General features: G+C 49.1%; 1 protein-coding gene across 1 annotated transcript in view; it reads right to left on the bottom strand.

Annotated features, from left to right (window-relative positions):
* Positions 1-4,939: 4,939 nt before the first annotated feature.
* COL13A1 (collagen type XIII alpha 1 chain) overlaps positions 4,940-14,269 on the bottom strand; it is an 86,907-nt gene continuing 77,577 nt past the window's right edge. The window contains exons 36-39 of the mRNA XM_016918471.3: positions 10,760-10,846; positions 9,703-9,780; positions 6,685-6,723; positions 4,940-5,028 (exon numbers count right to left, since the gene is read on the bottom strand). Coding sequence (XP_016773960.2) covers positions 5,026-5,028; positions 6,685-6,723; positions 9,703-9,780; positions 10,760-10,846 — 207 coding nt within the window. The 3' untranslated portion in view covers positions 4,940-5,025. The remainder of the gene's footprint in view (positions 5,029-6,684; positions 6,724-9,702; positions 9,781-10,759; positions 10,847-14,269) is intronic.

Here is a 14,269-nt window from a genome sequence, read left to right as displayed (position 1 = left end):
TGGAGGAGCTGGGTCTTACAGTCCTAGGGGCCTCTTCCCTCTCCTTCCCAGCCTGGCAGGAAGCCCAGTGTCTGCACACAGCAGGTGCTTAACAAAGCTGGCTGATAACTCAGCAGGTGGTAGATATGTATGATCCCCCGTCGATGGCTGGATTGTAGGGGAGACACTGAGCTAGGTCCCTCCTGAGCCTGGGAGTAAGAAAGTCCCTGCCCTTTAAGAGTTCACTATCAAAAATGGAAGAGCCCCTTTGCACACTCTCACATAAAGTGGAGGAAGAAAAGAACACTGAGTTCCAGGCAGTTGCAGGGAGGAGAGACTCCACCAACTGAGGAGCCCAGAACCGTCTCTCCAGGGCCATGGGATCTGAGCTGGGCCTTGAAAGGAGGCAGATAAGAAGCAATGGCATCTCCAGGTAAGGGCCCGGCTAGGGCAAGCGTGTGGAGGGGCAGCAAAGTGTGTGCGCAGGGTGAGTGGCAGGCCCTGGAAAGGAGGTGGGCCTGCTGGGGAGGGCCCTGGGGGTACAGGGGCTGTGGCCCTCTACCTCCCTCTGAGTCGCCTTCCACAGGTGCTTGGCTGTTTCTCAGAGATGAACTTTTCTAGCAGCCAGAGGTCACTTTGCATGTGGATTGCACCCAATTCTGCCTGAGTGGCTAAGACATGGCTCCCTTCCCTGCACCATCCTCCTATTTCCTTCACCACAGTGAGGGGCATCCTGCTTCAGCGACCCCTTGGGAGTTCTGCTCCTTTGAGAGGTGAACGGCTGCTCCTGCCCTTGCTTTCCTTCTCTGCTCCACATCTTGATGTGGTGTCCTTTTTTCTGAACACTCACAGGGAGCCTACTCTTTTCTTTTGCAATGATTTGGAGTCTAGGGTGCTTGATGTCTCATGCTGGCTGAAAATGTGTCCAAGTCCAGGGCAAGGGGAGAGACACGCTGGGGGAGTGTGTGGGGTGGTGAATGGGAGAGACACAGTGGGCCTGAGAGGAGGGAGGGAGGTGGGCCTCCCCATGCCAGTGCAGTGTCCCTGAATGTGTGTTGGGGCTTGGGGATTCCCGCGTGTGTCAGGTGGCCAGTGCTTTATTACTTTCTCTCTGATACATCCTCTGTGTCGACACCAATGTGAGAAACAACCCCTACAGCTGTTCTTGCCCTAAGGCAAGCTGACCCCGCTCACCCTACTCCTGGGTGGCACAGGCCTACTCCCAGTTTTGTTATTTGGGGTTACAAAGCACACACATGCCACACACAGTTTTGCAAAACCAATGCCATGCATAATACTGTCACAGCCAAATAACTCTAGGTGGAGGGGGGGACATGGAGTACTCCCGCCTCCACAATCCTCCCAGGAGGTGACCTGCCTGTGGGGCCAGAGGGCCTCAGGGTGTTGGAGCTGGAAAGTTTTATGGAGGTCACCCATGTCCAGCTTCTTCACTTGACGCTTGGGGAAACTAAGACCCGGAGTAAGGTGCCCAAGCCACACAGTGAGGTAATGGTAGAGAAAGAACTAGAAGCTGAGTCTCTCGACTTGCTGGCCAGTGCCCTCCTCCACTTATGGGTTAATAACAACCCTCCCCAGCTCCATCCTATGCCATTCTGCCAGGCGAAGGCAGGGCCGGAGAAGGGAGGCCAGCACTGGGTGGGGCGGAGATGGGGCGGGGTAGGCATGTGTGGAAGGAGCCTCCTCTTCCCTCAGCAAGGGAAGCAATGTGGCTTCCCTTGGCTCACATGACCACAACCACATAAGTCTCAGCCTTGGGGAGAGGCACCATTCGGGCCCAGATGACCCGGTCACACTGCCACCCATGGGGTACTGGCTCATTCTTTGCAGGTATCCAGGTGGACAACGCTAGGCATGTGTCCTGGTGTGCCAGAGCACGCAGCCACAGGCACTGGAATGAGAGAGGAACTGCAGGAGACAAATGGCCTTAAGACCCAGTGCCTTATAATTTACAAAGAACTTTCACCAACATGCTCAGTGGGCAGGGCTGGGTGCACCTCTGGCTCCCTGGGCAGGCAGTTCTCACCAGGAGGTGCCGCAAGTCCCCCAAAACAGACAGCATGTCTTTCTCCTCTGCAAGCCCTCTGTGGCCCCTGTCCATAGGGCTGGCCTTTCCCTGGTCCCTCCTGCAATGTGCCTGCTTCTCCTGTTCCATCACTGGATTGTTCCTTCTCGCCTGGTTGTCCTGGTCTGCTGGGCGTTAGTATGGACTCACAGCTACTGTGCAAACTCTTTGACCACGTGTCTTTTTACTTCTCATCTCCCTGTACTGCATTTGACACACAGCCAAGATTCAAGTGGAGAGGCTTGGGGGCAGGGGCCTGAAGTCAGGAGCCTGGGGTGCAGTCCAGTGATAGGGTGGGGTCCTGGCTGAGTACTATGGCAGCAACAACCGTGTGGGGTGACAACGTGTTTACACACACGGGGCTAAACCTCGGGGGGCTGCAACCCTCTGGGCAGGGCAGTGTGGGCTCCGAAACCAGGCCCAGCCTTTTTTTTTTCTGTGACCACTAGGTGGCCTGAAGTGATGTGTGTGACCCTGCCTCAGTTACGGCAAGGACCTTCCCCATCCCCTGGGCTTCCCAGCCACCGCTGTCTCCTCTCTACTTGTTTTCCTTGACTCTGACTTTTAAACTTCTCTTTACACACAGTTCTATTTTATTACATAGATTCTTGTGACTTTGAATCCTTTGTGGCAGTAGGTAAAGTGTCATAAGTAAATGAATAACCCCAGGACTGGAACAAAAGAGGTTTCTTTGCCCATTTACCCAGGATATTCAGCTAATACCGAATCTCCCCTTTCTGGGTTCCAGTGAATGTTCTACTCTATCCTGAGGTCATCAGTGAGCTGTGATTGCCCTGGCCAGACCCTGAAGGGGAGGGGTCAGAACGGGGTCACACCCTGATTGCCTGGGCCCTCACCTGGGAGGGGAGGAGTGTGGCCTGGAGGTGGGGACACCCGCAGCTAGGGTGACTGAATTCTAAGGGGCGGAGGATGTGGGCTGGGCTGCATTATGACTTTTGGGGGCCCTGGGCAGTTTTGCCTTCCTCCATTAAAAAAATACAAAAAATTATATTTTACAATTGTGCTGGTAGAAAGAGAAAAACAATCCTGGCTGGATTCATTGTTATATATTCATTTTTTTTTTTCTAAATTTAAAAAGGTGAAAAATTAAGATATTTTTGTGGCCTCTAAAAGTACTCCGTGGCTGCTGGAGAAGTTGTCCCTGGGCTACAGGGCCGTGAGAATCCGGCCCAGGGCAAGAAACATCCCTGGGTTCAGATGAACCCTCTTTGTGTCCACAGAGATCAACTCTTGTTCACTACTGCATGGCTTCACTTTTCTTTTTTCTTTCCTTCCTTTTTTTTTTTTTCCTTTTTTTTCTTTTAAGGCAGGGTCTCACTCTGTTGCCCAGGCTGGAGTGCAGCGGTGCGATCATAGCTCACTGCAGCCTGAAACTCCTGGGCTCAAGCAATCTTCCCACCTCAGCCTCCGGAGTAGCTGGGACTACAGGCGAGTGTCACCACACTCAGCTAAATTTTGAAAAATGTTTTTGTAGAGATGAGCGTCTCATTATGTTGCCCAGACTTGCTTCACTTTTCAAATGAGGAACCCAAGACTTAGAAGAGGAAGTTGTCCAAGTTCTAAGCTAAGCTAGTGACATTTAGAGTAAGAATGTTGGTATAGACGTTTTGGGTCTGAGCTGCATGTGATTTCATTACCATGAGCGCTTGTGAGTGTGACCTCATCCCCACACATGGCAGGGGTCTAATGACTGTGGAGCCCACTAATTTAGAGTTTTGTGTGACAGCATGTGGACAGAGTCTGAAGTTAAATTTCCCTTTGCGTTGTCTAGGAAGAAAGGATGTGTAAAGAAAATGCAAAATGTAAACCAGATGGGGATGTATGTAAAGTACTGGAGTAATTTGTTGTTTTCAAGCTTTTAGAAGCATGAATTTATGTTGTCAAACAGCTAATGATAAACCTGTATGCTACACCACAGGTAAGACTTAACTGGTCATTAAAACCGGTTTCCTGAGACCTTTTCTAAGCAATGCACTAAATATGGAAAGCAATACAACATTATTTCTTAAAAAAATAAAAACAACTTCAGATTGGCCCAGCCCAAGCCCAGATCTAGGCATGTTTCTGAATGCTCTTTGCTGGAGTGGAACAGCAGATGAGGCAAAGCTCCTTCAACTGCTAGTTGTGAGTGAACCCACAAACTCATATCAAGTCAACAGCTGTGATTAGCAATAGCTGGTACTAGGGACTGTAGCTCAAAACAAAACAAAGCAAAACAAACAAGCAAAAACCTACCATAACCCAACAGCAAGAGCAAATGGCTCCTTTGAAACCCTGGGTGCCCTTAGCACAACTGAACCTAAATGCTCACACAGCAAGCACTGTGATAAACTTGGGATCTGTAACAACATACATTGCTCGATAAAGTTCCCCTCCCTCCCTTTGTTGAACCTCACATTTCAAAACCTTACTCCACACTCCTGAGGACCCCTACTTCTGGGAATTCCTGCTTTCACAGGAGAGAATGTATTTAATATAATGATTAATCAGGATCATGAATTGCCATGTTTCATTTCTTTTAATAATGAAAATCCATAAGGGTTTAAAATACTCTTAGACACACCTAGCTTAGCAAATATCATGGACCTCTACATTTATGTGAATTCACACATGAGCTAGCCAGCACCTCAGTTCTGGCTGGCCCCCTTTGGCACCAGGACACAATAATTTATTAAGCTTCGATACTTAATAAGTGTGCACAAATATCATGCAGACATTACGACCAAACAAAAAATGTATTAGAGACATAGGCTTATACAAAACATCTTGTAAACAAAAGGGAAGAGGTTGATATTTTCTGTACAAAATATGCAGGTTTTTCTTTCTTTTTTAATAATCTGTAAGATGCATCATACTTCTGGCATTTTCAAAAAGTGAAAACTGTATAAAAATAAATATTCTATGTACAAACACACACACAGGCCAATCCAAGGTTAGAGGCATCACTGCAAAACAAAAACAAAACAATGTTCTGTTAGTTTCAGTGGGTCTGCAGAGGTTTATTTCCTTTGTAGGAAGGGAGGTAAATCTTGTCCTGGGTTGGATGGGAGTTCTGGACAGGAGAACTGTGGGAACCCTGAGCCCCTAGGTGAAAGAAACTGGTGGCGACCTTAGCTCCCTCAAGGGAGGAAACCAAGTTCACCTCTCTGTGAATCCCCTTTGTGGTCACTAGAGGGCACTCTCTTTCTCTGCTGCCTTTGGAGGCCTGATTGTTGTAACCACTGCATTGTCCCAGATTGGACTTAAGGTGTGAATGAGTAGTCTTGAAGCTCTCTGGTTGCTTCTACAAGACATTGCAGCTCTTGGTAGTGGCTGTTCTTCCCCTGCTAAGCACAACCATTTCTGTCTCCTAACCATTGGCAGCAACCTTAAAGAGGAAATTTTTTTAGGGGTCAAGGGTTCGGAGGTCTTATGACACCTCTGACCTGCTTTTGTGGTGCTTTAACTAGGTCTAGGTGGAGCTTGGCAGGAGGACGAGGCCAGGCTCCAGGGATGGATTCTGGGGAGGCATCTCTCTTGAGTGTTGAGCTTTTCCTTCTTGGGTTAGGGGGTGCTTTAGGTATCCAGGCAAGTAGGTGGTCAGCACTGGCCTGGGGTCTTGGTGGTTTCACCACTTTTACCCAACCCAGTGCACTAATGAGATTCTGGCATCTTAGTACAGGGGAGCTTGTTCATCTCATTGTAAGTGTGACTCTGCTGCCACTGGAACAGGACTGGATTCATTGAGCACAGATTCTTGAACAGGTTGGAGTCTCCGGTCCCTTTATGAGGATGAACCTTGAGACAGTGGTGGTGGGGGTTGGTGAGAAGACTTGGAGTGACAGGCAAGGTGGAGGGAGACGGTATGGGGCAGCATAGTGGCTGCCACCATTGCTGGGGACCAAGGCGGGTCTTCTGGATTAGTTAGCAAGCAGATGGCCTCTGTCTGCCTGGGCAACCCTGTGCTCTGGGGAGCCATGGTTGAATGGGGCGATCACATGCAAGGGCACAGTCCTATGATGTCAGACTGCTCTAACAATGGCAAATGCCAAGGCCAGTGTGAATCAATGAAAACTCATTGTTGGTAGGAACTCTGGGAGCCCAGGAGCGATCTGGCTGCAGGTCACATGTGTGGTGGCATGAAGCTCTGCCAGCTTAAATGCAAGGGGAGTGGTAGAGTGGTGAGGAGCACAGCCCCTAGGGGAGGCACAGTAGCATGTGAGTTCAGAGTGAAAGCAACTGAGCTGTCCTACATCTAAGACATGTCATCACGTGGCATAAACGACCTTAGAGGAACTCTATGAGTGATGGTCTGGAACTCCTTGGGGAAGTTCCTTGGGGGAAAGACACTATGTACATTGAACACACAAAGCATAAAGATGTCACCTGTGTGGCTGCATGGACATTCCGCGTAGGGTTTACTGATGTTCTAAGAAGCATTTTAAAATGTTTGTTAACAGCATGCAGTGTATGGGATGTTTAATGGGCACCCTGCCTTTGAGACGGTGACTATTTGACCTGTGTCTTGCTGCCTCATCTGTAGCAAGGCAGAATGGAAATTGTGGAAGCTTTATGGCACTGTTGAGAACAGAGCCCCAGTGCAAACCAATGGGAAGCCTTACCTTGTTCCAGCAGCCTTGGACTGGTAAGCCATCTTCGCCCTGCAAGGAGAAAGGAAGGCAGAGGGCTCAGACTTCCTGCAATGGTCCACCAAGTGGGCAGGACAGGGGTAACAAGGGCCACACACATTTTGGCAGCTGATCAGGTTATGGCCCACCCACTCTTGTCTATTTCTTTTCTCTACTACAGGTCAGAACCTCAGAAGGAGGTGGAAACAAATCCGGCTATTTTCCCATTGGTTAAAGGTCACATGCAGCTATAGTGCAAGGTCAATAGGGGCTGTCCTAGCCTGTGGGACCAGCAAGCAGAGATGTCCTTCCGTGCCACGAAGAAACAGTCTCTGCTGTGGCCCTATGGAGTGCCGGCTGCTCACGGGTAAGCCACTCAGCACAAGGGGGCCTCAGTTTCCTCCTCCATAAAACCTTGGCAAGGACAGTTGCTTGACGTGACCGCTAAGGGCCTTCCCAGCCTTCTCATTCTCTTATTTGTCTCTCTTCCTAAGCACAGGGAGGAGGACATGTAGACAGTCCTTCTTTGATGATTAATCCTGGGGTGGGGTGAGGGGCATGAAGGGACAGGCAACCTCATGAGTATTGCAGGATGGCCCTGAGATGCCTTTGGCAAGAAGACAAGGGTTCCTGGCGAAGCCTTAGACCTTGCTGGGAATTTGGGGGTGAAGTGTAGTAAAAACATGGGAATCAACTGCACACCGTCGGTCTCCTTTGTTGGTAGCAACCATGCAGCTCCTTTAGCCTCAAGATGTTCGTGTTCTGCCCTTGGTGATAGAAACCTTCCTGAGTTTTCTTGGGCCCTCATATCCTCTCCTTGCTGGCATACCCTATGAGGAATCTAGAAATCTAGAGACCCAGTGGGGAAGGCGAGGCTGGGCCAAGGGCAAAGGTCTGGTTCTCAGCCCAAGTCTGCTAGACAGGCAGGGCAGACAAGGAGATGGACATGGGGCTTCAGGAGACCCGGAGCAAGTGCTCAGTCCTGAGGGAGCTTGTGGAATGAGAGTCCTCTGCTGCCCTGGTCTGACGTCATCCACCCACGCCAGGGGCTGAAACCTCTCATCACCTGGCATTCAGCAGGGATTGGTCCCAATATGGAGGGCTTAGGAAGTCTGGTTATCTTGTAGTAAAAGTCATGAGCAATAGCTACCCCTACCCCTCAAGCCCATAATAACACAGAGGAGGAGGCAGAGTGAGAAACAAGGGGAAGACACTTCCCCGGTAAAATTAATAGAAAATTGACACATTGATATGGGATGTTATGGAAGAAAATGCCATTTTACATGGAGAGTCAAATCAGGGTGACCTTCATTTTCCCCTCTGGGTTGGGGAGGGGATTGCAGGGGGAGGAGGTGCATTCCACAGTTTCAGGGTGACCCTGTGCCCCTTCCCCAGCCTGCCATGGTGCGGTATGACACACGTCACATGGATGCTGGGAGGGAGAGGAGCCTCTGCGGGCCACAGCGGCATTCCCATTGGTGTGTGGATGGTGGCAGGGGGATATGGAGGGCAGGGCAGGCAGAGAATGAAAAGTAATGTATGGTGAGGAACAGAGAGGCCAAGGCAGCTGCTGGCAGAACTAAAGGTGCCCAGATTGTGGGAGGGGATTGTGGCTGAGGGAAGACCTGGCCAGTGCTCAAGGGAGCCCCTGCGGGCCAGAGCAGCATTCCCATTGGTGCGTGGATGGTGGAAGTCCTGGTTGAGAAAGGTGGCTGTGCAGTCTGCAAGCGCAGGGTTTGGCAGGACCAGCAGGGACAGGAAGCATGCTACCCGCCTGCTTGCTCTGCACTCTCCTTTTGTTGCCTATGCTCCTCCTAAAAAGTCCCTACTGCCCTTCAAGGGGCTCTACGACCACCTCTCAGGGTCACACAGCATAATTTCTTATATCTTTTTCTCTTTTGTTCAAAGAGAATTCCTGTGTGACCCCACGGCGGGGATGTGAGACCCCAAATTCTCTTATTACTGGTATGATAAAATAGCTCTTGAACTCCAAACCTATTGGGGAAATTTGGGGAGAGCTGTAGCCCCTTGAGCCTTGGAGTGAAGTGTTCCCTTCAGCTTCTTTTGCAGTAAGAGGATCAGCGTGGAGGCCTAGACTGTCCATGCCTAGAGAGGGATGGGCAGGCGGGAATAAACTGCTACCACTTCGCCTGGGACGTGCTTGGAAGAGAGGTCCTTAGCTGTCTCCCTGCCTCCTCCTTAACTACATTCTTGACCTTTCCGTCTCTCCCAGACTCTTCAGTAAGAAGCCATCTGATCATGAAAGAAAGGGACGAGGAAGGGTCTGGTAATGTCTTTGGAGATTTAAGCAAGAAGGACAAACCCTTTAGGATCCGAAAACCTAATCCTGGACCATCCCCTAGTTCTGATGGTGTCACCTGGGCAGCGACCCACGATCCAACCTGGAAGAATAGGCAGGTGGCCCCTCCTCCAGCTCACTTCTAGAGCTTCTCAGTCTACTCTGTAATCATGCCCTTCTGTCCCCCAAATCATGTGATGGAGGGGCAGGGGATACAGGGCTGATCAGGCATCTCATTCACATGTGTCGCTAGGTGTTCAGCCAGTGATTCTGAACTAACTTCACTGCCTGAAGGGAAAGAAGTGAGTCATGGTTCTGAGAACCAGTCCAGAGAATCCACTTTCCTAGCTGGTATCTGGTGGCAGCTTTGTCTAGAATCAGCTTGGAGATGAGTATCAGAGGCAGCCAAAACCAACTTCAGGGTGGGAGAGCTGGCTGGCATCAAGTGGCTGTGCTTTAGAGGTAGCTGCAGCAGGAAGCCAGGAAACATCCCAGTAAACTTTGCATGCAAGAGGGTGGCATGACTGGGAGCCCCCAGAGTACTAGCCTAGGCGGGGTGACCCTTGGCGTTTACAGAATGAAGAAGTGGGAAGTGGAAACTGGGGTGGGGATGGAGGAGGAGTGTGGAGGGTGGCTGGGGAGAAACCCAGTATGAATCACACACATGGGGAAGCCCAAATCGGCCATGCAGGCAAGCAAGGGCAATGCCATACCAATGGGCATGGGGCATCCAGTCCGTCCAGCCCTGGTAACCCCGGCTCCCCTTTCTCTCCTTTAAAACCTCGGTGTCCCTGTTCACAAAACCAACCACGATGATTATTCAGGTCAAGGCTGGCCAGCTCCAACCATGGAATAGAGAGGCCCAGTCCTACCCTGGCCAGGATGCAGGACCCTTGAGGCATCTACAAACAGGGGCTAAATCCCAGGTGATCCCCCATCTCCCAAATCCAGCTTTTGTGCTCTCTTTGTGCTCTGGAGAGTTCAGCTTTGCACACATACAACCTGCCCCCTTTCCGTTGATCCTCCTCTCTCTACAGACTCACTTAGTGTAAACACAGACAAACTTCAACTTTAGTGCATCATAATTTTTAGAACCTTCAAATGGATTCAAAGGCACTTGAGAAACCCAGCAGAAGTGCCTCATCATTAATTGCTGGCTCTTTTGAGAAGGCTTCCCATGGGGTGTCTGTCTGACTACCAGTTCTGGTCTGCAGCTTTAAAGGTTTCAGCTGGATGGCTGGTGAGTGTTGGGAGGCTGTGCATTAGAAGCCCCTCATCTGGCCTTGTTCTGCCCAGTTTTGAGCATCAGTGGCCCTGAGGAGACGCTAACTCTGGTGTCCTGCATCCTGATCAAGTGAGGATTCAGACAGCTTGAACTACTGGCCCACAGAGGTGGCCATGAAACGAAGAAGGCAAATCCGTGGCTCACAAATGCTACACTGGTTTCCAAAGCCATCCTGGAGCTAAGAGCTGAGGCCTTCCCTGAAAATCCCTTTCCTAGTGGTTTCCTCACTTCCACACATCGATTGCTCTGTATCTTCAAAGGAAAAGGATTCAAAGGCAAGGGATTTAGCCAGAATTACTTGCAGCTGTGGTTATAAAACAACTCCAACAGCGGGCAGAATTTCACCGGTCAAATGAACAGAGAGATTTTGGTAGCCTCAGTGTAGACATTTGGTTCTCATCTTAGTTTATTTGCCTTCTTTGTTTCCAACTTACAAACCTCAAGGACAAAAACCAGAACAATGCAAGTGATAAACAAAAACATACCAATGGGCAGGGGGCATCTAATCCAGGCGCTCCTTGGTCTCCCTTATCCCCTTTAGGCCCTCTAGAGCCTTTCTTCCCCCTCTCCCCCTGTAAATAATGGTTTAGTCCGAGAAAAAAAACAACATCAAAACTTTAAGATCATTCATGTGTTAAGGTTAAAGACAGAAAAAGAAAAATTAAATTAAAAAGGGAAAAAGAGATGCTTTAAATTAGGATATTGTCCCCAGTAGGATTTGGAGTCAATACCCACCTCCTCCCCACCCCCCAGGAACCTGAGAATTTGGCTAAGGTGGGTGGGAGGGGGAGGGGAGGACAGGCAGAGGGCTCAGAGCTGCAGGTGCAGGGAACCACAGACTGAAGATTTTGGTGGCCGGTTTTGCTAATACTAAGCCCAGCGTGGGTCTGTGCTGAACACAGTGGCTAGGGACCAACTTCCTTCTCTTTGAGTCTGTTTTTGAAAGGCTTTGGGGTGAAAACTTTTTTTTCCCCAATTAATGTTTATCCTTTTGACATTCTATTAGGAGGCAAGGTGATTTTGCTTGGAGCCCTGGGATGTGTGTGAACATAGCATGTATGAGTGTATGCATATATGTGCTTGTGCACGTGTGTGTATATGTATGTATGAGTATACAGGTATGTGCTTGTGTATATGTGTGTGTGTGCCCACGTTTGAGTGTGTGTGGGTATGTGCTTGGGCACATGAACACATGTGTGTGCCTTTATTATGCATTCCATTATAATAATATAATATGTGTCCATGTGCACATATGTATGCGTGTGTCCAGAGCTCACGGATGGCCCCTTGTGCTCAGCTGGGTTCTCCTGTTCTATCTGTGTCTCTGGTTCATCCTGGTCTGAAGTCAGACAGTTATTTGTATATGAATATGTTGGTTTAAGGAATTCATTTGTTTCTGAAAAGCTACAGTAAACATCATTTTTCTAAATTGAATCCTATATTGTATGTGTCAGAGTCTATTTAAAGAAGGGCTGTGGGGAATTCTTTTTAAAAGTGAAGCATCACTTCTGTAATGAATTTGCATTTGCATTTTTATATGTGTTTCCTAAAAAGGGGGCTCAGTATGCCCCTAGGGAGTCTTCCTGGGAGCTCCCCTCCTCTATGGAAGGGGGATTATCTAACGCTTGGGGACTTCAACAGTGTCACTCCAGGGTGACACTGAATGCTGGGCAGCGTATTAGAACAAAGGCTTGAAGTCAGAGTTGGTTCTGACAGTTAGCTGCGTGACTTTGTGAAGTTACTTCTTTGAGCCTTAGTTTATTTACCTGTAAAATGGGTACAATAATACCTGCCTCAAAAATTTGTTGTGAGGCTGGGCATGGTGGCTCATGTCTGTAATCCCAGCATTTTGGGAGGCCAAGGCAGGAGGGTCACTTGAGGCCAGGAGTTCGAGGCCAGCCTGGACAATAAAGCAAGACCTCATTTTTGCAAAGAACAAAAAAATTAGTCGGGTGTGGTGGCATGTCCCTGTAGTCCTAGCTACTCAGGAGTTTGAGGCAGGAAGATCACTTGAGCCAAGGACAGGAGTTTGAGGCAGCAGTCAACCATGATTGCACCACTACACTCCAGCCTGGGCAACAAAGCAAGACCCTGTCTGAAAAAAAAATGTTGTGAGTTCTTTGTGCACATTAAATGCTTAATAATGGAATATAGTATGTGCACATTAAACGACAGCTGCTTCATAATGATAATAATGGTCATTATTTCTTTTTAGCCAGTATAGGAGCCAAAGGTTGGGGTCAGAGGTTGTCATGTGCACTGTTCCTGCAGTGGAAGGCTGCAGGGTAGATGTTCATTAGAGGAAGGCAGAGGATAAGAATATTTTTGGCTGGGCACAGTGGCTCATGTCTGTAATCCCAGCACTTTGGGAGGCGGAGGCGGGCGGATCACTGGAGGTCAGGAGTTCGAGACCAGCCTGGCCAACATGGCAAAACCCCATCTCTACTAAAAATACAAAAATTAGCCTGGTGTGGTGGCACTAGCCTGTAATCCTAGCTACTCGGGAGGCTGAGGCAGGAGAATCGCTTGAACCCAGGAGGCAGAGGTTGCAGTGAGCTGAGATTGTGCCACTGCACTCCAGCCTGGGTGACAGAGTGAGACTCTCACAAACAAACAAACAAACAAACAAAATAATATTTTTGATGTTCCTCCAGATCTTCGGAAATTACTCAAATTTCTCTATTTCAGAGGTGGTCTGCAACTGCCAGTGCATTATTCTAAATGAATTTTCTAAAAATGCAAATCCTTACTTAGAAAATGACATGCGTTTAAATATGTATGCACATATTAGGTATATTCCCATCGGCCTGAAGTTTTGTCTGCCAACAAGAACATCATGGCACAAATCATCCCCAAATGGTAGACCAGCAAAACCACTAGCTATTTGGGTGGGGAAGCCCCCTGGTAAACTCTCTCAGGAGTGTGGCCCCTCATTCTCTGGGTCATGAGCAGTTTCCTAATGAAGAAGCTGGGCAAATCTGCCAGAGTGGGGGATCCCAGTCCAGGATACCCCGGGGGTAACAGAGGGTTGGCGTGTTCCAGACTTTCACAACAGGTAACGGACACTATGGGGAGTTGTGTTCTAAGAATCTGTGCAATTGCCCCAAATCCGGTGTCCTTTGAGGCTATTAGAGTAGTAACGTTGCCTGCATTCTCCCTGCCTCCCACCCCCAGTGACACAAAAGAGACCCATTGCACAGAGGGAACCCTAGCTGATAAGGGAGAAAGGGGCAAATAAAGTCAAGGGGCAAAGGCTTCTTAAAAACATAAGTAAATGTCTAACAGTGGACTTTGGAGGAGATAAACTGACAGCTGGTGAGGGGGAGGGGAAAGGATGAAGGACGTGGGATTATTATAATGGAATGAACATATCTGGGGGGAGAAGCAGTAAAGGAAGAGGCCAAAAGAGATAGTGGAGGAGGAAGAAGTGAGGAGACAAGACGGACTTAGGAAGTGAGACATACACACACACGCACACACAAACACATGCGCACACACACACACATGCACACACACACACACGCACACACAAACACATGCACACACACACACACAAACATGCGTGCACCCCCCACCCCCCCAAAGTTGGGCATCTCAGAGAGCAGAAGCAGCCTCACTGCATGCACATAGACCTTTTCAGCTGGCTGGTTTGCAGGCAGCTCCACAGTAACATCCAATTTTCCTGAATGATTATATTGCCAGATTCATGCCACCCTTTATCTTTTGACTGATTTCTTACCCTAAAGGTGGCTCCCGGGCCAAATTCACAGAGCTACTTAGGGGAAAGGGAAGCACCCTTAGTGACAAGGTCAGGATATTCTTTCCACTGGCGTGTGTGTCCCTTAGAAAGCTCCTGGTCTGGGGCTCTGGGCCTTTGCCCACCATGACAAGGACTTTCCTTCCATGAACAGGAAAGAGGCTCTGAGACCATCCTTTGATGGGACATGGAGAAGCATACCTGTAAGGTTGTATCTTGGTTCACTGTAAGATAAAAC

Source organism: Pan troglodytes, chromosome 8, assembly GCF_028858775.2.
Source record: "Pan troglodytes isolate AG18354 chromosome 8, NHGRI_mPanTro3-v2.0_pri, whole genome shotgun sequence".
NCBI lineage: Eukaryota > Metazoa > Chordata > Mammalia > Primates > Hominidae > Pan > Pan troglodytes.
Note: the sequence above shows the minus strand (reverse complement) of the source record. Positions and strands in the feature narration are given on the sequence as shown.